At 41.5% G+C, this 26,261-nt stretch overlaps 1 protein-coding gene across 2 annotated transcripts in view; it reads left to right on the plus strand.

Moving 5' to 3' along the window:
* The window catches only part of agap3 (ArfGAP with GTPase domain, ankyrin repeat and PH domain 3), a 120,532-nt gene that overhangs the window by 44,014 nt on the left and 50,257 nt on the right, over positions 1-26,261 (plus strand). The window contains exons 1-8 of one of the 2 annotated variants that reach the window (XM_063462993.1): positions 2,330-4,373; positions 11,602-11,660; positions 14,087-14,174; positions 17,192-17,277; positions 20,798-20,939; positions 21,374-21,508; positions 24,852-24,979; positions 25,253-25,408. In XM_063462993.1, coding sequence (XP_063319063.1) covers positions 2,777-4,373; positions 11,602-11,660; positions 14,087-14,174; positions 17,192-17,277; positions 20,798-20,939; positions 21,374-21,508; positions 24,852-24,979; positions 25,253-25,408 — 2,391 coding nt within the window. In that variant the 5' untranslated portion in view covers positions 2,330-2,776. Of the gene's footprint in view, positions 1-2,329; positions 4,374-11,601; positions 11,661-14,086; positions 14,175-17,191; positions 17,278-20,797; positions 20,940-21,373; positions 21,509-24,851; positions 24,980-25,252; positions 25,409-26,261 lie in introns of those variants that run through there. The other variant, XM_063462994.1, reaches the window with a different exon arrangement.

Raw genomic sequence — 26,261 nt, forward strand, 5'->3', positions numbered from 1 at the left:
CTGAAACCTCAGAACATGCCAATCCAGTTTTTCAGAAAAGGTTTTCCCTCCACCTTCCATCAAGATACAGTTTCAAGACGGAGAAATATTTAGCTGCAGGACAGGGTTAAACACAAGAGAGGCTCTATTACCTGGTCAGCACTTTGAAATCCCAGGATTTACCGCAGCACAGGTTTCCTTTGGACCGGACCACAACAAAGACAACACGATAGTGGATTAACTTTAATCCTATCAGGACTTCCTATGTAGGACCCTGCTAACCAACACCTGCATTAAGGAAAGGACTCAAAGGGAGCGATACCACATGGCCTTTCTGGGCCGCCTCCTCGGACTGTCCAGTAGCCACTCTGGCTTCTGCTTGTTACCACAATATCAGGCTTGCATGGAGTGCATGCCAGAAATGGCAAAATAGGGTTTTTTTGGTTTCTATGCTGGACAGAAAAAAACTGGGAACTAACTGAGCTGCAGATGTTAACAGAAATGTCTGAAAGAAGCAAAGGAAGATAAAAACCCAGGAGTGGCGCAATGAATCAAAGATGATCAATAATCTGAACGTGGATTCAGGCACCTAAATATCTTTGTTTCTTTTTGGTTATATCACGGAAAAGTCCCTCTGAGGTTATAGCTAGAATATGTTGATGTGCTTCGGGAGTCGCAAGCAAACTCGACACCGGCACGAGATCCAGTGGAGTGAAAAGGACTGTTTACTCAACGATGAGACCCACATCCTTTCAAACCCCTGCTTCCTAGACACAGGTAAAGGCTGAAATTACAACCCCTGACAGCCTGATATGGGATTCAACTTTGCTGCTGTACTCGCTCACTTCAGATCTTTCTGATGGTGTACGCGCTTGGTTAGAGTTTCCTGTAACAATATCTAAAATGCTTTTGATTGTTTTCATTCTAACACCGCTGAGTCAGTTGATAAAGAGACATAAGGGAGAAAGAAATGTGCCAAGAAACACTTCAAATATCAGGAATATCACACGTACTGTAGATGGCACACAACGGCAATAGCAATTGGAGGACTTTAGGGAGACGTTACGAAAAAACAAAATCAGTTCAAGTCAAATGCTGTTGAGATTTAGCTTTTGGCACAAACTGCAGCAGTTGGGCTGTAACTTTCTGCCTCCCGGTTATTCTGGTTTCCCCACAGTGATGCACTCAAGAAATGGCCACTTGTTGTTGTTGTTATTCTTCTTTTCTCATAAGCAGTGTTGTTAAATTCTGATTATGCATCTGTTTTAGATATATGTTTTTTGTCCAGGCAAATCACACCAGCTTTGAATGGTTATCCAGCCGATAACAGTACATGCCCAGTGAACATTTTCCCTTCCAGTGTGCTTCTCTTGTTGACCACAAAGGGGCAGTGTTCCAGTCTTAACCACACTGGGTGCTGCAGAGTTGTGGGGGCAAAATCTCCCTTGATTCTTTGTGGTGCATGGCTGTCTAAATGAGCTCTACCCATTACGCTGCACTAATGCACGAGAAGATTGAATAGGCCACGTAAGGCTGCTCAGTCTTTTTATTCTCTGCATTTAATCGAATGCCAGCATTCTCAGTAGCTCAATGTGCTAATTTTCTCAATGAAGTTAGATGCAGGACTGCCCACGCAGTGAATGTGTAATTATGTTTAGATTCAGAGAATGCCATTTTACATAATGTCCAATGTACTGATTTCTGCCACGGTAACCATTAGTGCTTTAAAAAGAATAAGTTCCTCAACAAAAATAGCTGTCAGCCAATCTTGGAATTAAAGCTAAGCTCTCCCACTGAGTGTAGGCTGTATAGTGGGAGCCACTGGAAGGTTGGTGTGTGGTTGTGTGGGTACTCCCATGTTACTCCGTGGCTGTGCTGCATTAGTATTCTCATAGATCCTGGAGCGAGGGAGACATTTTGACTTCTGCGTCCCTGTAAAAGTGTTTAAAACCTAAGCAGCGTATCCCCAAAACTGATGTGTTTAGGTGAATCAGTCAAGTGTCTAAATAAATATGAGAAAATTTATAGTCTATTCTTTTCTTCTACCATTGGTCAACCCAAATAAAATGCCCACTTATGGCTGTTTCTTGTGGCTTGTAGTCTGTATATATCAGTGTGTAATCAGCAGAGTCTTATCTCAATCCTGTGTGTTCACTTTTGTCTGTTTATACCTCCGGGGGCTGTTAGCAACTCTGGTGAAATCATGAGGGCGTGTTCAGTGTCCTTGGGATCCACTCCTTGTTTTCCATGTGTCCCGGGGGTTGGAAGGCAGCTGAAAGTTCAAACAGAGACACACTCCCTCATGCTCTACATGGCAAGAGCTCAGAGATTAAGGGGTTTCTCTGCACCGCCAACAACAGGGATTGCTCGCAGTTTGCAACTTGCCAAAGAAGAAGGATGATTCAGTTTTTTTGAGCTGTAACTTTTGTGTCTGTTACAGATATGCCTTTGTTGCAAAATCAGCAGTTAAAGTTTTGTTTTTCTTCTGTGCATCTACTTGCTCGAGACAGGTAGAATAGAGCGGAGCAAAAAGCAGCTACCATCTAAATGCCTGTGTGATTCTGCTGAGGAAAGGAGCCAGAGGATGCAGGTGGCAGCGAGGCTTTGAACTAACTTGTTTGAAGTTATTCTTTTTTTCTTTCCTCATGTCAAAGGTGAAAGATTATACCTGGCAGAGGAATTTAGTCTTCAAATGAAGGACTTCATGAGCTGAATCTCAACTCTCTGGCAGAATGTAACACACTGGTTTCAGTGTGTTAATGAGGATGATTGTGTGAATCGGTCTGAATGAAGTGTGATGCTATTCCTTAGCAGTGGGACCGTGGATGCGACCCCAAGGAGTACAGCTATAGAACAGCAGCAGCAGGAGATAACTGTATACCACGTCTCTGTAATCTTGAAAGAAACACATATAGATGCACCGGTGTCGGAGCTGGAAATGGGCCAGGTCACTCACACCCTGGTTGGGAATTGCCAGCCAAATGGAGAGATGACTTGTATAGTCCAAATGGAGAAAAGCCCGAGGTTGGGCAAGGCACAGCACGAACTCAGCAGGTGGCTCTCCCTGAGTAGCGCCGGGAGGCATAGAGAGGAGGTAGTGGTGGAGGAGGATGAGGAGGAGTTGGAGGAGGTGATTGCGGGAAAAATGAAGACAGACAAGTTTTTTAAACCACCTTCAAAATACACAGGAAACTCCTCACAACAACACAGAGACGTGGTAGAGCTAACAGCTCAACCAGACACCAAGGAGCAGCTCGTTCAGAGCTCAACATCGTGCTCTGCCACCATCCAGGCTAAAGGACTTGTTCATGGGAATCATGACAGTGCACCAGGAAAAAGGTCTCTGCCTTGGGCCCTGCTACGAAGGTCACATCAGGATGAAGCCCTGCTCGGCAGAAGGACGATGAGCATGTATGACGGTCCGGTCAAGGTCCAAAGAGATCGTCAGCCCGAACAAGAACGACGGCTGCTGAGGCCGAGGAGCGTTTGCATGCTTCCAGGTGCAGTCGCAGTTCTGCCAGAGCCCCAAGCCCAGGAATCCTTCAAATGGACAGGAAGTTTAGACAGCCACCAGCACAGGAGCAGGAAGGCTGAGCTAAGAGCAGTGGATGGCCTCAATCCTGTTGTGGCTCAACGGCCATCGGGCCCTGCGGAGGTGAACATTAGGGTCCGGCAGAGGAGCTGGAAGCCCAGGCCCGTCAGTATGACCGTACTGGAACTAAAAAAGAGGGGCTCTGATGATGAGATAAACAGCGAGAGGAGTGGCAGCCACAGAGGTGGCGAAGGAGAGGGATTTTTCAAAGGAGGCTTACGATGGAAACTGTTTGGCAAAACATCACAAGAGAAGAACAAGGAAAAGCAAAATGACAAAGATGCAAAAATTTCCCCCAAAAACAACAAATCTGATACTTCAAAAAGTACACTGAGCTCTTTAAGACGGAGTTTTAGTCTGCGAATCAGGAGGACTCGTCCTAGGGATTTGGGTTCTGGGGTAGAATCAAAGGAGTACTCTCAGACTAAAAGTACTGCTGAAGAGGCAACGATGCCTCCTCAACCCTTCTCGTACCTCACAGGAAGAAAGATTTCAACTTCCAGTGATCAGACGGAAGATGGAGGCATGCAGTACATTCAGTATCACAGCAGGGGGAAGGTCAAAGTAATGGAGGTACCCCTCCGACCACCAAAACTGACTTCTAAACCAGTTCAGGAAGAACCAAGTATATGGCAGCTCATAGCAAACCGTTTCAGGAGGAAAGACCAGCCAAGCAGTGGCAAAAGTGAAATTCAGCAGTCCCAAAGCAAAGACAGTGGTCAATATCCCCAGACTGGGAATAATAAGTCACAGCCTGTCACCATAGAGACTCTGGCAGGCATTGACTCCCACAAAGGTCAAGGTAAGACCTGCAAGACTGCTGATTTATTTCTCAGCTCAGTGCTCCATTTTATATACCCCCTCTTGCTCACTGCACAGAAAGTTACAGCTCGAGAGAAATAAGGAAGTGCACTTTTTTTAGGACAAGCAAATGAAAAACATGTGGGGGAATTGTGAGTTTGGATGGCATTCAAAAAAGTCCAAAGAGTCCTTTTGGAATTTCTATTTCGGGTATTTTATTTCCCCAGTGTTTTTCATGTGTGAACCTCCAGTTCGTGTGCACATGCACAGCAATTACTTTGCCTTCTGTGAGGTTTTTGTAGTTCAGTCAAAAAGTAGGTGAAGTGAAATCACCAGTGACTGAAAAGAACACATGATAACAGTTTGTTTTACAGAGGGGCGGCTGTGGCATAACACAGTCCCCGTGCTATCTCTGTGTTATCCTGACCCAGGCCTGCATGTTGGCCTCTCAGAGACGCAGCTTAAAGAAGTAGCATTAAAGCAGTTAGAGGCTGTAATGGGGATGCATTTGGCAGTCTCGCAATGCTAAATTAAGAGGGCTTACATGCTGTAATGATGGGGAGAGGAGCAAACGACTTAAGCGCTGTGTTTAAAGGTTAACTCTGACAGTGAAGTGTGTTTGTCCAGTTGCCTGGAAGAGCAGGCAGAGAGGCAAATATTTGTAACTATCTGAATTAATGGCTGTGATTTGCTGCGTTTTGTGCGTCAAGCTCCAATTTCACACCTTTTCAAAGAGACCTAATTAGTCGTCTGTGACAACCTAATAACTTCTGCCGATGTCAAGTCGTACATGTCATGTATATATTCGCACCTTTTGAACCAGCAAAACATTTCTTTTGTTTTAATTTTCATGTTAATTTGAGACTCATGAAGAGGCTGAGGTCAGACTTGTTAATCTCTTGTCTGTTTGTATTCTCCCATGACACGTTACCAAGGATACCTATTCATTTGTTTTCCAGAGTCAAGTGGTATTTGTCCATTTCTTCCACTGCAGTCAGTCAGTCAGTCAAGCTTCAGGAATGTAGGTGTGCCGATCAGCTTGAGTTAAGCTGGGTGTTCAATGCCCTGGGCGGGACTCTGCGCATGTTGCTACCTGCCGAACTGTTGGTTCTTAAAGTAAATTAAATCCAGAAAAGCCAAAGCCTAACTCTTCTGTGACTGAATGCTTGCATACACTCAGGCTGTACTCGAGTGTGTGGATGACGTTTGGGTGGAGGAAGGGAGTTTAACAGGGGGAAGAGTTTGAGGTGTCCCCACCCCCACCTGTTGAGTAAACAAAGCCATCCTGTCGGATCCAGGAGTGGCCAGTGAACTGTGTGCTGAAATGGGGAGTGGGGGGTGGTCTCTGGGGTCCTTTGAGTCGGAGAAGCAGTGTAGGTGGTCAACGGTGCACATATGTAGCAGAGGTTGAAATACTGCAGTGGTGCTGCAGATAGAACTCTACAGTAACCTGTACTCTAACCTGTCAATGTAGCTTGCAGACAGGAAAACACTCAGTGATGGGTATTTTTTGGAGTTACCTTTTAGAGAAGAAAATCCCCCCCCACGAAGGTGAAATCCAGACTCATTTATCTTAAATCTGACACAAAATATATTCATGAGGATGGAATTCCCTTTGTTTCCCTTTCGCTTTGCCTCTTTCGATATTAATTCATGTGAACTACTGCCATTTCACATAAGGTGCTTCCTGTATGTGCTGTACCTTTCAGATGGAATCGGCCTTACTTTAAAACCTGCAGAGTGAAAAATAATTAGAAAAAAATGCTTTTGTTTTTGGCGTTCATATCAGCAGGTGTAGTTGAGTCCCCAGCAGGTAGCTATGTTCAAGATAAATACACTTTCAGGGGAAGTTGAATAAACAGTGACACTGCCATAATGCCCTCTCAGCTGCAGCAGGACACATGGGGAGACGGCAAGATATTGAAAAACCACTGAATCGCAGACAGTCTGGTTAGGAGCAGAGGGAAATCTGTTAATAACTGAATGTAACTTGTATATGAGCAGCTGCCACTGCAAATCTCAGCTCCAGTACATTGTGTTTTTCAGAACTGTAGCTCATTTGAAGCAGGATCCTGCTGTTTCACCAAGAGGTCTACACACCATTTGCCAAAAAAGCTGCAATTTGTGGATCTTCTCTAACTTTGCATGCAGTTTCATTCATGCGTGAATGATTCCTTTGGTTTTTGTTCTTTTTTTTCTTATTCCTTTTTGTAGCTGCAAAGATAACCTCTGGCACATTCCCTTCTTAATTTGACAAACTGAGTCAGTCAGCCTGGGCATTCCACTGCAAGACTTCTTGAAAACCCAATTTGCAAATCTCGTGTTAAATGTGAATCTTGTTTGAACCGGGATGTCCAATTTATTTTAAGGGGAAGTGATCAATGCCTTTTTGCAGACAACACAAGGCTCTGGGAGCTTTAAGTAGGCCAGACCATCCAGGTTGCATTAGACGAGCTCAGGGTAAAGATTTTCACCTTGTTGTCTGCTGACTGTGTTTGTCACTTACCTAATTTGATGGAAATGACTGGCTTGTGTTTGGGAGCTCAGCAGAAGAGAAGTAAGAGCTCTTATGCTTGTTTTTTTCTGTAAATGTTTTTTTTTTTTGTAGAGCTACAGACAAAAGGAAGATGCTGCAGGACCATTTTTGTCATGACATGCATGATAAAAGTAGCCAGACGGGGAATGTCAGTTGGTGAATCATCAGAGTAGAAACACTAATTGCTAGCTAAATTTTCACTCTGTAATTCATGACGGAAGGAAAGTATGGTTGGAAAGTTGGTCAGAGTAAGAGTGGAAGTTTAGATCTCAAGGTTGTCCTCTCTCGTTCCCCAAAAAAACACTTCAGATTCACTGCACATTGGCACGCATGCATGCATGTGCATACGCACGGACTTGCTGCTCACATTAGATTTTCTTTTCTCATGGAATAAGTCGGGGCTTCGCTTGTGCTTCGCTACCCTCAGACTGAGTGGTCATTTTTATCTGAGCAGACGTGAGCAGCGAAGTGAAAGACCTGACAAACATGCTGCCAACAGTTTTACCCTCACAGAGACAAAGACACTGGTGTCCTCTGTAGACATCGCGAGTCCCGGGGCTCCCTTGTTTCCATAGGCATTCTGGGACACAGCGATATGGGGATGGTCATATTTAAAGAATGACGTAATGCTGACCACATGGATTCAATTAGGGGCTTTTCTTTTAGTGGGGGAACAGTTCGGTTCCACTTTATCTCTTTCGGGATGGCAAATTTCAGGCATCTTCACCATGATGCTGTTTCTTTGTTGTGTTCTTGATTTCAATATTATTTTAGTGAAAGGCACTCATTTTCTATTGCTTCCTTTTGTTGTTATTATTGTCTGTGAAAGAATAAGTGGTGCTGTTTTCCGGTAGTTAATGCGGTGCTCCAGAGATGAAGCGATTGTCATTGGCCAACAACACAATTTCTGCATTGACCTGCGATGACCCAAAATTTCCCTTCATGGCTACACGTTAGTTGGGTTGAGTTTAAAATACTCCTTGTTTAAAATCTGAAAATCATGTTTTTTGGGGGCTTCATTTATCAAATATTACTCTTTATTCATTCTGCTTTATTTCACTAATAACCAGTTCTTCATTAAAAGGACAATCTAGGAACTACTTGCTAATTATATTACTGTACTGAAGAAAGCATCTATGTACCCATGGTGGCAAGCTTGTGCTAATGATACAGTAACAGGATGTAAACATTAGATGAGCTGTGATGAGACAGTAGAAAGAAAATAGTTCCTATATGAAAGTGCCAGACCATTTTAGTAACAAGGTCATGATACCAAGTTTGACAAAAACATATTTGTTGGCACTTTAAGTACAACAAAAAAAGCTCCATTCAGTTCCATTATATTCAAGAGAAAGCAGATATTACTATAGCCAGTATAAATGACTCACAATCTTGTCAGATAAATAGCAATGCAGCCCAGAGGAACATACAAAAAGTTTGATTTTGGGTGAGCTGTTAACAAAGCCTGAAAGACTGGCACCTTAAGATGGGTTCAAGTAATTGCTATTTTTGAGTATTACCGCTGGTTGACCTTTCAATAACAAGAAGCAGGAACTGTAATAAAATGGGGCGGCAGCCTTATCGGAGATCGCCTCAGAGAGCCGTGACCTGCATTGAGTTTCCTGCACTTAAAAACTGAGGCAGTTTGGATGTCTCTGCTCATGTTCTGACATGTCAAACCCACACTGAGAGGGCTTAACTGGAGGCGTGCTGTTTAAAGACTCCTCTGCTCCAAACAATGGTTGGTGAAAGGCCCCTGTGCTCGGGATGCACTCTCCTCTCCCACAACAAGTGAGACATCCACAGCAGAGTGACGCTCTTTGTAAATGGATTGGAGAAAAAGTCAAGATTTTAACTGAGGATTTTTGTTTTTTGTGGGGTTTTTTTAATGGACAAGTCAAGGGGAATTTTTGGCTCATGTCTCCCCGTCTATGAGTCATTTATGCTTTTAGCATACATTTTGGAAAAAAAAAAAACCTGAAACATGTCCTATAACGACACTGGTGTCCTTACTGTTTATGCTTTGTGTCTTTTCATATTGGCATCGCCTGCAGCAAAAAGAAAAACCGCCATAGCTGTGTAATGATGGTGTATGAGTAGTTTAATTGTTATGGTTTAGAGATGTGGAGGGGGTTACCTGTGCAAGGCGGCATGTAGGCTCCTGTATTAGAGATGGTATCTTATTTGGGAGGTTCAGATGGCAAGAAAGCCTTGATCCGAAACAGGAAGGTGGTCTTTGTTCTAATAGATGTTATGACACATAGCTGTACTCCATCTCTGTGGGAAATGGGCACAGCTTGTGGAGCTGTCATTTGTGTTTTTAGTTCTGAGGGTTCGCATTGTCCTTTATAGTGCTCTGCCCTTTTTCAGAGCTCTATTATCTAGTCAATGTCTCCAAATGTCACTGGTAAACCTACCATGCTGAATCAAGCCTGATAATAACTGCCTTTTAAAACAGATCAGCAAAATCCCTACATTGAAATGGCCTTCACAGACTGCATTAACTGCAGGTCTGTTGGAATTACTTCTTCACACTTGTGTTGTAAACAAATAAACAAAACTAGAGAAAACAAAAGAGTCGGACAGATTCAAAATCCTTTAAATTATCAATCGATCGATCCATCCATGCATTTTCTTAACCACTCAAATGAGGATCTGAGGGCTGGAGCCAGCTGAGCAAGCAGGGTAGTCTCTTTTGGGGCTTCATCTAATATCGCCGTTAGTTTCTGGTTTAAGTTGCTTTAATCAAAGTGCTTCTACCATTGAACTAAGCCTGAAAAACTGGCACCTTAAGATTCCTTATACTCTGAATGCAAGGAACAGTTTTTCCAGGTATCCGTTGTAACCAGCAGATACCTGGTCCAAGGTATTTTGTGATGTTTACAAATGCAGATAAACTTTAAAAAGTTAATTCGTCTTCAGATGTTAGCTGATGAATTTAAGATTGCATTTCAGTAAACGGGGTTCCACTTTTGAGGGGACCTGCATGCAGCTAAGGCCTGCTTAGATTTGATTGGTCGACTGAATTTGAACTAGGAGCAGACTATAGACTGAAACCAGAAAGCTTCCAGCACTAGAAATCACCAGAAGGTTCGAATTCAGCTCATTCATATGCAGATATGTTTCTGGAGGATTATAAAAAAAATCCTAGTTTATGCAAATTATTATCACAGAAATATGAGATGCACTGATTGTAATTTTCTTGGCTGATTTTTATTTCTTATTTATTTATTTTTCGAAGTGAGGTGCTACTGATTTATTCATTTAGTTATTTATTTAATTTTATTTTTGCTTATTCCAGTTTTCTAATATAAGGGACACCTTATACAAAAAATCAACTTTTTTTTCAATGCGGGATATTTTTACACTAAAATAAATTATTAAGTTTCTTAATTTCCCACAAACTGGACATGATAGACTCTCACTGAAAGAACTGAGAATAAAGCTACAGATAATTAGCTAAAATGGGTTTCTATACATTCGCCTTTACTTGACATATTTTACCCTACCAAACAAAAGCAGGTTTATCAGATTTATATAACAACACAAATGCAAGTTACATAAATAATTTTCTGGTATGTTTATAACTCCATCAGATAGCAGCACATGGATCCTTTGCTCTTTTTTTTACTTCGCTAAACATTTTTTTTTCTGTTCCTGCTTTGAGCCCTTGCTCATACCGAGTCTGTAGATATTGAGCTCTAGATAGCTTTAGCTATAGCCACTCTTCCTTTATTAGCGTCTTTAAAATGTCCATGTTCAGCTGGGTGAGGGTGATTTAAGTGTCTCATTAGGTTTAAACATTTCATGGCGGTTCCTCCATGGTTTACTTTGGCCAACTTTGTGTCTTCCTCGGAGCTCAGTAATGGCTGTGAGCAACTATTAGCCTGCGCTGCTGTGCACATGTTGCACATGCATAATCAGACATATGTGAGGCTGTCCTATTGGTCACCAGTGAAGAACACAGAATGACTGTATCTTTTTCTTTTGACTTTTTTCTTTAAATTCTACTTTTTTAAAGTTGTTTTTTTTTTTTACCTGTCTTGTCCAACAGCATTCATTATCAGAATTATGATCTGAATGCATTGTTTGCCAAACAGATTTGGTTTGCCTAAACTCTATAAATAATGTTTTAATAATTCATATATTTTTATTATTATTCACATAGGATATGTGTAATTTAGCAATGCCAAAGCTGACAAGCAGGGAGGGGTTGAAGTGGTAAAGAGAAGAAGGGGGGGAATTAAAGAAAGATAAAAGAACAATGGGGAAAAAAAATAGGAGAAAAGGTGAAAATAAAAGGACAAACATTAGAACACGACAGGCCAAATGGCTATATATTCATAACTACACAACTTTTTCACTAAAGTTGGCTCTGTCCATCTGCCATAAAGCTTTGATTCAGTGGTTCTGGTTAACATGTGTGCAGGAAATCTTTTTTTAAAAAAGGGCAACAACCCCACAATTCCTTTAAAAATGTTTTACTGTAATTGACTGCTGTGTAAGTCAAAATGCTTGATGCGACTGGTGGAGCATTCAGCATAAAACTTATTGCAGACTCTTCAAATTCAGCCGCTAGCAAAAGCTGTCAGTGCCATATTATAGCTGGGGGTCAAATAGAACAGAACGCATACCATCGCTTAGTACTTTTTGTGTTTGTCATTTACGTCTTCATTTGTCTTTTTCTTTTTAGACTCTTTTGTCAACAGCCAGGAATGGACATTGAGTCGATCAGTGCCGGAGCTGAAAGTGGTGAGTAACTTTTTTTGTTGTTTTTGACAATCCTGGTGTTAATTTGCCCTCAGAGGTTTCATCTTACTAACAGATTTAAATGTCAGTGGGAAAGCATGTTCTCTCCATGTAATACTAGTTTTGCATTTCACATGAGAGGGAACATTTGAGAAATTGGCTGGACTTTTTCCCTGGCACATAGTGGGTGATTTTTAATGAGATGCGTTGGCATGGCGATACAGGGTGGTTTTGCAGCAGGACACAGGATGAGTGACAGTTTTGGGCTAGGCCAGTGACACATCCTGGGTCCGCTCCCACCCGCCAGTGAAGCACACGCACAGCCTCTGCCAAATGCACTACTAACATCCTCACATGATTTAATGCCTTCCCCACATAAAGACTAGCAGCCTTGAAAGGCTCCGCTCTGCCGTTCTCCCAGTGGATATAATATTTTTCAGTGTTAGGTGAATTCATTGTTGTGGCACCTTGAAGAAGGGGAAACTTCAATGGGGGGATTCACAGCGAGCACAAAGACAAACTTCCTTTATTGGCTTCAAACACTTTTAAATGCGTCTGTTGCTTTTTATGTTTCTAAGGTGTTAATTGGCAGCTTCCATGCGGGGGTTTGTTAAATGGACCCGGTAAGACTAAATTAAGTGCCGCAAAAATAGTAATCATTCTTTTCAAAACTTTCACAGAGTTACCGTGCAGCGACAAGGTCGTGCTGAAAGGAAGTTGGTTACAACTCTCAGAAGCTTTTAAAAATGATAGGGGGAAAAAAAGCAGGTTTTGCTTTCTTCCTCTTTGATACCACAATAATAGGGGTCAAAACAATTCCTGTAGATGAATTAAAACGATTAAAACCATGTGAGAAAACCTCTAATTTTTTTCTGCCGCAACAGTGAGCTGTACTCTGGTACTGTTGATTTCGTGCTGGTGACTTGACTGTGGTTAAATCCTGTTTTATTGCCATCTTTTGATCATCTCACATCAGAGCTAAACGTCTACAAAGAAGAGTGAAGGTTCTGTAGTAGCATAATGCTGATACGGCATTTCGAGATCATGAATCCTATATACCAGTGGGCCACAAAGCCCAGCAGTTAAACAGCAGGAGAACGCTGGTTCTGTGGCACATTCAAAGCCTTTTTTTTGACTCATAGCTTTTACAGCACCACAACTTTTTGCTAACTTTGAATTTATTCATAGCTTATTCTGCTGGGTACCTCATGATATACATACTTCAGTTATAAAGAAGCTAGGCTAGGAAAAGACCTTGAACACACCTTTTCTCTTGTGCCTCAAACGTCCCTATAATTAGAACCATACCTGCTTTAACACCCACTAATGATCTGTGGAAGGAGAGGGCGATGGTGGGTAGAGGAGGAGCTGGAGAGGGAGGAGATGAGGCATGTTGCAGTCTTTGTTCTTCCCAGACATGCTGGCATCGTCAGCCCACCCTCAGCCATGCATCACCCCGAAGGCACTGCAGTTTGGTCTGGTCTAGACGGCAGGGAGAGGTAGAACAGGACAGACTACAACCAAAGTCGGGTGTAAATCAGAGGCACTTGGACAATATTTCAAACTCGCATGGCCTACGAAAGGGACCTTTACCCCTTTGAACACAAACCAAATGGAGTTTCTTTTACTGCCTACTACCTTCTAAAGTTTTTAATTTGATTTTCTTCCCCCTAGCCAACACTTGTTTTCACTTCAGGCCAGTGTGTAATAAAAATCTACTTAGCAGAGAAGCTATCCATCACAGCAAAAATGGAGTCACCTTTAGGTTTAGTGTGAAAGTTTCATTACTTTTTCAAATAATTACACCTTGACCAATTTTAAGAGTAAAAAAAATAATAATAGAAAAATCACACCCACAAAACTACATTTTTCGTTTTTTGAATAAGAAACGTGCATACTGGTGAAAAAAAAATCAGTTAGTCTTTTCAAAAATGCCTTAAATGCAGCACTTCTTCTTTTTTACTTATCTTCTTAAATACACACACATTGAAATATATGCGCAATAAAAATGCCCAGAACGTCAGTCTTTGATTTTTCAGTTGAGTTCTGATGGTACGTCTCTGTAGAAAGAATAATCTCTAAAACTTTAGTGACTCATACAGCTAGGATTTAAGACTTAGCAGCCTAACTAAAGATTAGGAATTAAATAAGATGTGGAGATGGTTTTATTTCTGATATTATTGACCTTGATGCAGTGTTTTGCTTTTTGCCACACACAATTTGCACATACTGGGCTGAAAACTTGCAAAGCCTTTATGATTGAGGTTGAAGCTTCAGTTTTTTGGAAAGAAGATATAAAAAGATAAAACTCAAAACAGCATGACTTATGTAATTTCAATGCCTTTGTGGTAGGATTTTTTTTTCTTTTTCTCTGTCAGGTCACTTGAACCTGTACATCATCTCATAGCTTTTTGCTCTTGGACTTGCAGGGGATTGTGGGAAACCTGTCCAGCGGGAAGTCTGCCTTGGTTCATCGATATTTGACAGGGACATATGTGCAAGAGGAATCGCCTGAAGGTAAGAGCCTGCTGAAGAAAGCGTGGGTCAGGAGGTGGATTACAAACATGACACCGAGCACAAAGATCAGAGCATTGCAGATTTAATGCAGCATGTTTACTGTGGCTCTTTTGACCTCAGCGCCTCGGCTGCCGCAGCCTGTCATATGTATTACATTGTTGACGATGTGTGAAAAGCTGGTTTTGTCAGCTTTCTGTTAGGATGGGATGGTTGGGTGACCATATTTGGAGGAGCGTAATAGGATATTTAAATAATGAAGAACAGCACTGTTTTTTGTTTTTTTGCCGCTTCTGTGCGTATTTTTCTAATTAGCTTCCATTAAACTGTTTTGTTTTGGATTTTGTTAAGCTTCCAAATGGCGAGATTGATAATTGACTCAGTTCTATTTCTCCCTTCACTGAAAATGGTGGGAAAATGACAAAATGTAACATTTCTAGTAATTTGAAGCTCATTACTAAAACATGCAAGTAAAAGTGGCACTGTAAATGAAGGTTTTTGTCACAATCAGGTGCTTTTTACACATTTAAAGCACTTGATATGAAAGGAATCCTTTTTTATATATATATATATATATATAAAAACCAAGAATGCCCCCCTCTGGCCTGAAGACTGCGTCCTCTACAAATTCCAGCAAGATGTTGGCAAACCCAGAGTTAACTGATGATCTTTGAGGGGTTTGCAGTGTTTCATTTTAGTGTAATTATAGTGAGGGTGAGACATGAAGCGCATAATTAGTTTCTGGCATTTTGCTGCACCATGGGAGAAGGAAAAAAATCCTCATAGCTTAATTAGTCCTTGAGAAATCAATGGTTGAAATGCTGGGGGAGGAAAAAAAAAACCCAGATCGACCCTTGTTGCTTTAATCAGGGAAATGTATCGGTTCATATATGTCCGTGTCCCTTCACATCGTTGCTCTGATACAACGTACCTGTCTGGCGAACACCGGGCACCTCATTGTTTCTTGCGCTTCAACACTGGCTTCACTCCAGACTGACTATTAACATTGCAGAGAAGCTTCACCCAGCAGAGGGAAGGTTCATCCGTGGCTGTTTCTTCACTGTTTTGTTCCTGGGCTTTTGCTATGATATCTGAAAAAAGGTACTGGGGTGTGTTACTATGGCAACGCCGGATGGAGCTCCGTTGGATTGTGGCTCTGTGTCAAGGTCTAAGCCTCCGTGTAAGCAGAGTATGCTTACTGCGTGTTAACCATGCCTACCAACTCACCGTCTCTCTGTAGGCTGTGTGTGCAACGTTATCACTCGCCTGGTTTTTTTCTCCTTTATGAGACGTTGAGCACAAATTCACATTATTCATAATTAGTCTTCATCACGCCAGGAAGAGAGAGTGAGGTAGTCTGCCTCATTTATTCACAGCGTTGGCTTATTCGGGCTCTAAATAGAGACGACGACATTCTGGATTATTATGTAACTGAGATGTTTACTTCGAATTTCCATCCATGTTTTCTCCAGAGCCGTATGCTTTCATTACAGATACTGGTTTCTGAGAATCTCCTCCATAATCCATTCTGGAGTACGAACATGTTGCCAGCTTCCATGCAAACCCTTTTCTCTGATAAATCTTTGGTTTGCTCTGATCCAATCAGCATTCACACATACAGACGCATAGTTTCTCAGTGCTTTGTCGGAATCTGCAAAGCTCTTTGACTTCAGTAGAAAAATATAAATAAATAAAAAGCTGACTGGTGGTTTATGAATCTCTCTCTCTCTGTATGTTATGCAACCAGCATCCAGCAGGCTTTGAGAGCCCGTGCAAAAGGCTGGGAGAATCCCCGATTTGCAGAGCGGGCTAAAATCGACTTAAAAGCATGGAAGTGTGGCTCAAGTGGATATGTACTGCACGCTGACACAGGAATAGTGTCCGACTATTAAAAAGAAAAAAATCTGGGGCCCCGCCCACTTACAGCTCCTCTGATGTGTGATCTTTAGTTCTGTGGGCTGGTTTAACAACACGATTTCCAACTTGTTCTTACTCAGTCGTTCCAGGGGTGCACACATCTGCTGCCTTCAACATAATTTTCCTTTTTTTGGGGGGTGGGTGGGGAGGGGGAGGGGGGGATACATTTCACGATCATTCGTAGACCTTTTTAAATGTGTGCCTTATTCAGTTTTTTGAAACGGCTTTTGGCATATTCTTTTGTATTCATGAGACATCGTTTTCACTCCCAGGGACATCTCTAGCCTCACAACTTTCTCATTTCAATGTTTTTAATCTCCACAGGATCGAGAACCATTCAAATGATATGCAAAATCTAATTTACAGCGTGGTTCTCCCATTGGTGTAGTCTTTATCTGCAGCCAGCTTTGCTAACGGCAAGGAAAATCTATTTGGGCTACAAAAGAAATGAAGAAAAGGGGAGAGAAACTCAAGGCTGTACGGGTGCTACGTTCTTAACTTTCCACCAGTTTTTCTGGGATGTGACTTAAAGCAGAACAGTTTCGGAGTCACGACACATTTACTGGATTCTGATGTTTATCTCCCATTGCTTCCTTTCCATCCTTTTATCATCTTTTCTAAAATTAAGTCTATTTGTCTTAAGATTTCATTTATTACAATTAGCCGGAGAGTGTTTGTGAAGCAAAAGTCGGGCCTTTTCGTGACTCATGGAAGCGCAGTGATAGTGGCGCTGAACTGGTTCCCTCAGCAACTGTGCATTTGACACGCTAAATGGCAATTTCTCGCCCACATAATTGGCTCCAGAGAGACCTGGTTTCCTGTCAGCATGTGATCCAGGCAACACCGTGTTCAGCAGGTCTAAATTGAGAAGCTGCACTTAAACTCAGATGCATATCAACAAACTTTTAAGAGCCATACATTTCAATTGCTTTCTTCTTCTTCTTCTTTTTTTAACTTATCAGTAGGTGTGAAATGTGTCTGCTGTCTTTCCTATTTTTTTGACAACCCCCTGGTGGTTGGTTTACATCCTAACAGACAATTTACACTTTGATTAACTGACTGGCTGTGGAGTAAACTCCTGGAATAAACATCTCTTCCTTTAGGTGGACGTTTCAAGAAAGAAATTGTGGTGGATGGACAGAGCTACTTACTTCTGATCAGAGATGAAGGGGGGCCTCCAGAATTGCAGGTAGGATCCTTAAAAAGGTCTCTTTAATCAAAAGCTGCTGGGTAGAAACTGTCAAGCTTACAGAGCCTGCTTAGAGACAGACCATTACTTCTCTACAGGACTGTTTGGAGCAGACAGCACTCTGTGGGTGTTCTAACAAAAGCAACAACGGATCAATGCAAAAGCCAAGTCGAGATGATTTTTGTGGTCAAAGAAACAACGCCTAATTATCTTATTAATATGCGAAATCTGAAGAGTTATGGTTAATTTTTAGGAGAAAATGTGATGTTGTGACACGTGTTATGACAGTGCAGCCATCAAAATCTTATCTTCGATTATTTGTGAACCATGGAGGGCCCAATTTTGAGCTACTGCAGGACTTTGTGACATTGGCTGTCTCCAATTTATATACTTTATCCAGTCTAAGAAACTATGAAGCTGAAGCATCAATGTCTTGCTGGATCATCCAGGTAAGGAAACCCCAAAGTTTATTCTGTTCATCTGGACGTAGCATTTTCAGTGGGAGAAACATTTCATCGCTCATCCAAGTGACTTCTTCGGTCTTACCTGACTGCAGGCTTCCCCAACTTTCCCCAAGAGTACATTTGCAAAATGAAACTAGCGCCACTGGCAAACAATCATCATGATCAAAATGCTACGTCCAGATGAACAGAATTAACTTTCCTTTGTAAAGCACGACGTTAGAAATGTGGTAGAGAAGTAAGAAGAACATTGTCATGCTACTTTATTATTTATACTTGAAGTAGAATAAGTAAATCCACTTAATTATGGGAGTGCCTGTTATCACTGGCACTGTTTGTGTCAGCAAAGCATGATATCTGACAAATCTCTTTGTTACACCTTGTTTCCACCTTCACTCTGACAAGGCTCTACTCAGACCGATTTCCATAGATGGGAGGATTCAGTTTCCCATAACCAATCATGAGAGACTAACGTGCCCCCCCCCCCCCTCCCCACTCCATGAATGTAACCTAATTTCAAGTCCACCTTGATGCATGCTAATGGCACCACACTGTTATCCAGCTCCATAAACCGTGAGTTTAGCCTGTTCCTTCGTTTAACTGCTGTGCCTCAGGGGTGCCGACAACAAACATGCACTGGCCGTTTAAATTTAATATAGCTGTTGTGGCACAAAGCTTGACTACAGCCCATGGCAGTGATTGGCTAATTGGCACTCATGGGACACCTGTTTTTGTAACTGAAAAACTGCTGTTTCATGACGTAATGTCCGGCCAATGAGTCGAATTGGTACAATGAACACGTCCAAAGAGCTTGACTCATTCAAAGCTGGCGGAGCTTTACTTATAAACTTATCTGAACTGATGACTTCCTTATGAGGTCACAGAGGAATGTGACGACATCTACGGTACCTCTTTGTCGCCTAGCGGCCGTAAGATCTCAAACACATGAAGAAAGGGTTGGGAAAACAAGGGGCAGGGGTCGTCACACTCATTACTGTACAAAGTCAGGCTTCCAGCAACACGAGCTTGAAACATATTGTTTGATGACATGGACAAAGAACAAATATAGATTCCTTAAATTTTAGTGAGATAAGAAAAAAAGTAAAGTTAACCCTTATGTATGTTTTTTTTTTCCATTTGACAGCAGTAAAAATACCGTAAAGGCCATTTTTTTTTAGCTTGAAATTTGATGACTTTCTTAAAGTGCCCTGATATGCCACATTTGCACAGGTTCCCACAGAGATGGCCAACTTCTGGTCTTTAAAGGATTATGAGGCAGTCTCCAAAGAACGTCACAGTTAAACAGCATAGGAATGATCAAAATTGACCAGAATTAAAATTTTAAATAATAATAATACAACAGAATAATAAAAAGTCCAAACTTTATGTCCTCCTTAACATTTGTACTTCATATGTAATTCACATCTTCCAAAAGTCATCTAATAGACGGGATTGAAGTGTTCACCGGGCTGATTCTGGCTCCCGGATTTCTGTTTGAAACTCCTGTCTTAAACCAATAACAACATATAAAAGGGGTTAGGGTTAGAAAAAAATCACACTGATGTAAAGGTCTAAAAAATACGTGTCAGATGTGATACACTTGGCGTTACAAAGTTAATACATGTTTTGTGGTCACCCATAATTACAAACTCACAAAGTTTTAATGTTGGTTCTACTGCCCACTTCTTAGACATTAGGATTCACTCTTCCCATTCTCACCAGCATGGTTTCCAGCTGCAGCAGGCAGCTGTTTTAAGCATAATCTGTGATAAGCCCAATGTATACTAAACAGCCCAGCACTAAACAGCAGTTGAGCAGTGTTAGCAACAAACACACGGGGGCACATTTAGCAGGTAGAAGGCTTTATATGAAACAGGACCCATTTGCCTGGTGATCAGAAACAAATTAATTGACTTTTTATGTTCACAGGTTATACTTATTGGCCCCAAGTTGGCTAGTCACAACATCTTTTTATACACTGAGTAATATGTACTCAGTTACTTTGCACCCTTAAAGTAAATAAACTCTCTCACGTGAGTCTTTCTTCTAACTGCACTGTTATTAATATTTTCTGTTGCTAAGCTTACATAGATTTGATGAGGGATTTAAAAAGATTCAAATGTAATAATCAGATTCAATTAAAGGCCCAAGTATCAAAACCACCAGCCCCGGAGAATATACACAAACTTGCTTGTGGCTTCATTCACAGGGTTCAGTGTTTCCGGTGTATTTACCCTGCAGTTGTTTTAGCAGCTAGTGATGCCTGGCTTGGCAAAGCTCCGATTTACGCTTGCATTACGCTCGGCGAGATTAGGGAATAGAAATGAGTGCAGCTCAGTTGTCAGCTGCCTGTATAATTACTGGCATAATTAAAGGCCTCCATTATGTTCCCACTCGCAGGAGGCTGAGCACAGTTGTGGTTTGGAAGCTCGATTTGCCATTCAGTCCCTGTGGGGGTCTGGGCAAACGTAAAAGCTGAATAAAGAAGAGGGCATTACAGGAGAATAGTTTGTCACTTGATTGTCACCGTTACTAGTACTGTGGAGTCAGCTTAGCCTATTTCCTGCTGTGGATGTTGAATCAGATTGATTCGCTCTGCTCCCTGTTGAATCATAAACTATCCAGAACTTCTGAAATATATAGAGATGACACAGAAAATACACATTTTCCTGTATTATGGTAGCTGTGGGGATAAAGAAAGCAGATACGGATTCAGTAGTAATCATTATTCATTCAGTCTGTTCACCTTGGTCTGGTATCTTGCCTAAAAAACATGTTTCAGTGTCCTAAGATTGTTGCTACACTGCCCCCTTGTGTAGATATACATGAAGTACAATAACAGTAAAAGTGCTGCAACCTATTATAAGGTAAAATGTATTGATAAAAGCTAAAACAAATAATGGTTTCCATCCCTGTCTCCCATTATCCCTTTTAAAATAAAAAAAAAATGTATATTTTTGTGGTCAGTGCATCAGCGATAATAATGCAAACGTTAATTTGTGCAAATGTTCTTGTGGTAGCTTTATTTCTTTAACACATTACCTCTGCTCTGCCCTCAGTTTGCTGCCTGGGTGGATGCAGTGGTTTTCGTTTTCAGTCTGGAGGATGAGATCAGTTTCCAGACGGTCTACAATTACTTCTTGCGCCTTTCCAGCTACAGGAACACAGCAGAGGTCCCCATGGTCCTCGTTGGAACACAAGGTGCTTGCCCTGCATCTTATATGTATATACAAATGTTCTTTATTGCCTCTTACATAATGAAACTATAGCTGTTATATGCTATTCTTTAATAAGTGAGGTATATTGAATTTATATCTTAATGTCAACAAAAGTCAGGAAAAGATCAAAACTGTTTTTGTGGTTTGAGTGCCGGTTTGTTTTTGTGCAAAGCGGACTTCTGCTGCTGTCCACAGATCATTAAAACACACCAGCAAAGCACACTGTTGCACATCAGTACCCATCAGTTTTGGAAATATGGAAATATGTAGGCATCTTTCAGATTCCGAGTATATATTTGGGACTTCTCTGTGGGGTTTATTTTTTGGTGACACTGTTGACACTGGGTATTGCCAGCTTCATTCATGAATTTAAATGTTTGATCCACATCTTTTTTTCTTATTGCTCTCTTCTGCTAGATGCAATCAGTGCTGCCAACCCCAGAGTGATTGATGACTCACGGGCCAGAAAGTTGTCAAATGACCTGAAGCGCTGCACGTACTACGAAACCTGCTCCACCTATGGCCTGAATGTGGAGAGAGTCTTCCAGGATGGTGAGAGGGGGTGTTTTAAAAGTGCAGATAGGTTAAACAGGAAGGTGTAAAGCGTAGCCTGAATGTAATGACGTTTTATTTTACAGCCCACTTTTAGTTCGATATACTTAGTAGGTTGTTTATCCTGCAACGCTTCAGTCAGTCGAAAGAGCAAGCACTTGTCAGCATTTGCTAATTTTAGAATAAACTAGTTCTTCAAATGTAAGGATATATGCTTAGGAACAATGTAGCAAACTTTGGATAGGCATTTTACATTTTTGCTGTTTGTAATGACCTTCATCTAAATTGCCTTATTCCCAGGTTCCATTGCAGGCAAAACATTTAAATTAGCCTCATTTCAATTCCACTCTCAGACTTCCACTCAGGATTTCTTGACAGTTTCTTGAAGAAACATTTAAATTGCAGTTTTTCAAATACCGGATTTTGTGTGAATCCGACTAGGATATGCAATCTTGTCACCTCCTTCCAATTTTAGGAAACACGGTCCAATTTGGTCTAACTTGTATTTGCAAAACTATGAGCCTAGTAATTAGTGTAACCCTTATATTACACCCTCTGGAAACTGGCTCAAACTGGCAGGGAGGGCATTCACAGAAGAGTTTTTCTCAAAACAAATGTAACTTAATAAAGCTGAAACTCACAAGTCGGCATTATTAGTGTTAGTTATTAGTGTCCTGTTTGCTGTGGAGGTGCTGAAAGGTGCAAAAAATAAAATGAAGGGAACAGGAGGTTTGAGGGAATAAGCACATTTTTATAGCCTGGAAAGTCCAGCTGCCAGCCTGCCAATGTCAGCCAGTTTCCCCCTGATGCACAGCCTCCACGGTGTGATGCCGCTCCCTCACATGGGAAAATGTTGGATCAACTCAATAAACTTGGATCAACATTTTTCTTGCTTTCCCGTGGAACTTTGTAAAGACGAGAAGAATTTGTGTCGAAATTTCCATAATGACAGTTGTTTTTCTGTTTCTCTTTACCTCAGGCTACATGTAAAGTACTATAATATTTCACATTCAGTAACATATGATTGTCAGTACCGCAATTAGTCATTGTGGAAGTTAGATTCATGATCAAGGCTCGCATGTAAATGTGGACTTCATTCAGTTCAGCGTAAATGGCGGAAAAGCACCATCTCGTATATTGTCTCTTTTTCAAGTATCTGGAAACTCTTGAGTTTTTCCCTGAATCCATAATTGAAGTCATGAAACTGTTATTTGGAAACTCGGCTGCTTCAACTCTGGCACATTTTCCCCTCGGGCGGCAGCTCCTTTGAAAGGCTGTCATCCCTTCAGAAAACATCTGAATATGTAACGCTGTGTTCACTTTGCATTTAACTGACTGTTGATGCGCAGGCACGTTGTCTTCCCTCCCTGCCTTAATTGCTTCCTGAAGCTCAATTTGAAATAATTAAAAGAGATGAAGGGAGCGCTGGCTGTCTGGAGAAGTCGCCCAGTATCACTCGCACCCTCCTTCTGTATTTGCCATGCTGCAGCAGGAAGCCGGGCGTTATGGTCCCAGCTGTCAGCACGACTTCAGATCATCTCCCCTTCCCTCAATGCTAATTCACGTCACGCAGCCCCGAACATCACCTCCCTCCTTCGACTCCTCGCACTCCACCCAGTCGCGTGTGCAGCAAATTAACGGTTTACGCCACCACCAGCATAGCCAATCAGGCTGTTCGCGTAGTGACAATAGTTCCCTTTGGCTAACATCACACTATAGAGCTCCATGAATGACAGCAAAAAAATAAAAGCAAGTGTCATTTTGTACTTTTCTTGGTAACAGAGGCACCTTATTGTCCCAGGAGACATGCATAAGCAGTATGTTCCTTATTACCTGCCTGGAAAACAAATGGCCCGAGGAGGTTTAGATAATGTGCGTAGTTGGGAGTGCTAGTTTTCTTTCATTGCTTTTAGCACTCTAGAAAGACTTTTTTTGGCATTTGAATTGCATTAAGACTGAATGTGGTGATGGTGTAGTCCAAATCTACAGCAGTCACAAGGTGAGACGCCTGATGTAGTTTTTCTTCTATCTCTTGCTCTAATGCTGTCAAGAAAGAGTGGAGAATTTTACATACATGCAACCTTTAATAGCTTTTGAAAGAATGCTATGCAAATAATCGCATCAATCTGCTATTTACTATAAATAAAATAGAAAATTATGTCTGCTACTAGCATATCCCAAAGTGAAACTGTTTCTCTAACTTTTTATAATTCTGTAGCTGGTTTATACCTGAAACACATTCTTACAGTCATGTCTAAGACTGGTAGCTTGCCAGAGCCAATTCCTGTTAATCTTATTGTACAGTTTTGGATGCAGTTTATCCAGATGATCCTCAAAGGGCACTTCTCAATCTCTTTTAGACCCTGTGCACTCATATGGGGAGATTAGATCTAGTCTTTTCTGCACCTTTTACTTTCGCACTTTGTTGAGCAATGACTTTATTGTGTTATGCTGTAAAAGATACCCATTGTGCCAATATGAGGACATACTCTTTTTTTTGTTTAATAACAAGAGGATCTATAATGAAGTAACAGCTTCCTGTTCAAAGAGGAAGTTGGTTTTTATACTTATCAGATCCAACTACTTAAATAACTGGGAGAAATTTAAAAAAGCATCTCAGACAAGAGCTCGAGTCTCAGGAGATTCATAGTGAGTAAACTGAGCTAAAACCACAAAGTGTTCTCAGTTTTAATAAATATAATATTTTTGTGTTTGATTTTATGTCTGAATCGAAATAAAAACAGTCAGTTTTTGTCTGTAAAACACAAGGATGCCGCTGACGTGTGCTGATTGGTCGTAAATATTGTAACCAACCTATCAGCCGACGCATTCCCTCGATGGCACTCAGTTTTGTTCAGTGACCATAACAGACATCTGAACTAAAACCATTGAACTAAAACAAAAACTTTTGTGTCAGAAACAGCTGACACAAAAGCTCAAAAGGGAGCGCTATGGGTCCAGAAAGAGGCTTTTGGTTCTGTTATGTCCATAAAACTTAAAGTATTTTACTAAAACCTAAACTCCATAAATGTTAAACATAATAAAAATTCATTTTATTTCTGTTTTTACTCCCATGAACATTATATTTTTTGGCTTAAATGGCATATTTATTCTGGACTGTCGCAGACACCACCTGTTAAACCTGAAGTTGAAGAACGGGAATTCTCTCTCTAAGAATTTGTTGAGGTTTCCCACTGTTGCTCAGCAACCGAGCTAGTCTACATCATCACACGTGATCCTGGGTTTCACATTCTCACAGTGTAACCCACTAAATCCCTAAAAACTCTCCCAAGGTTGGCTGACCGGACTAGTTGACCGTATCTTGCTGTGTGTTTGCCTCCAGTTGCCCAGAAGGTTGTGGCCATGAGGAAAAAGCAGCAGCTCTCTATTGGTCCATGCAAATCACTCCCGAACTCTCCCAGCCACTCATCAGTCCCCGCTGCATCGATCCCCTCTGTTCACATTAACCAGGTAAGATCCAAATATTCACAGCCCACACTTAAATCCTCCACGTGAATATGTAAAAAATCTCCAGTTTATGTAATTCTTCTCATGGTGATTGGTTGTATTGTTAGTGAGTGGGTAATTTTGTCCACATCATATTTTTCCTAAATTGACCTGGTTCTGTCTCCCCTGTTGTTGTTTTTTCTTTTCCTTTTTTCTTTTTACTATCCTCTCTCCTCCTCTTTCCTCCTGCTTTTCCTCTGATTCTGTCGGTTCGTGTTAATCCCTCTCGCTCCCCAGGCGGCCAATGGTGGGGGTGCATTCAGCGACTACTCCTCCTCCGTTCCCTCCACCCCCAGCATAAGTCAGCGGGAGATGCGCATTGAGACCATCGCTGCCTCCAACACGCCCACGCCCATCCGCAAGCAGTCAAAGCGCCGCTCCAACATTTTCACAGTAAGTATGCGACAGCTGATGCAAAGCAACACCCACTCACACTACTAGGAGGCATGTTGCCGAGCGCACTTTTTCCACCAGAGGGAGACAGGTAGCTCAAAATGCATAAAAAAAGCCACCTCTCCTGCCTCCGATGCAGGCAAAGACAGTTTCTTGTTCACACAGCACAATGGGCAAAGGAGAAAAAGACAAAATAAATCTCATTAAATCCCTGAAATGCACCAAAAAAAAAAAAAAAAAAAATAAAGAAATAAAATGAAACCTTAAAGCAAATATCAAAGATAAACACTGTGGAAGAAAAACATTAACTCTTTTCATGTCCTTTTTCTTTTCTAATTGGATGTAGTGAGTGCACATGAATTAAGTTCCTCATCTCACCCATAACAAACTGGGCCCTCTGCGCTGTCTAAATCTTTGACCTCCCTCCCCCTACCCCTCTTATTTTTGCTAGATCCTTTCTTTGCAGTGACTTCCCTTTTGGGGGAGAGACGGCAGCGACAAAACCGCCAATGCCACTTCTCCTGCCCCGATCAAGCTAAACTTTAAAATCCCAGCCAACCTGTGGCCCGTTTACACGCTGCTAATAATGCATGCTGGCACCCTTAGCACCCCTGCTTCAGACAGAAAGTGCTCTAACTGGCCACTAATCAACTTGCTGAGTCCCCATTTTACATTTGATTTCGATCGCTAAGATTAACTACCACACCAGTATCCCGACACCCCTGTCTGCCTGCTCTTTACCCCATGTCCTGTCACATTTGCCCTTTGCCCTAACCGATAGCGTATGTGTGCACTAACCACTCTAATTTCCTTAGCTGTCCTAAGCTTGTCTTTTACTTGTAGCCTCTGCCAT

Source organism: Pelmatolapia mariae, linkage group LG18, assembly GCF_036321145.2.
Source record: "Pelmatolapia mariae isolate MD_Pm_ZW linkage group LG18, Pm_UMD_F_2, whole genome shotgun sequence".
NCBI lineage: Eukaryota > Metazoa > Chordata > Actinopteri > Cichliformes > Cichlidae > Pelmatolapia > Pelmatolapia mariae.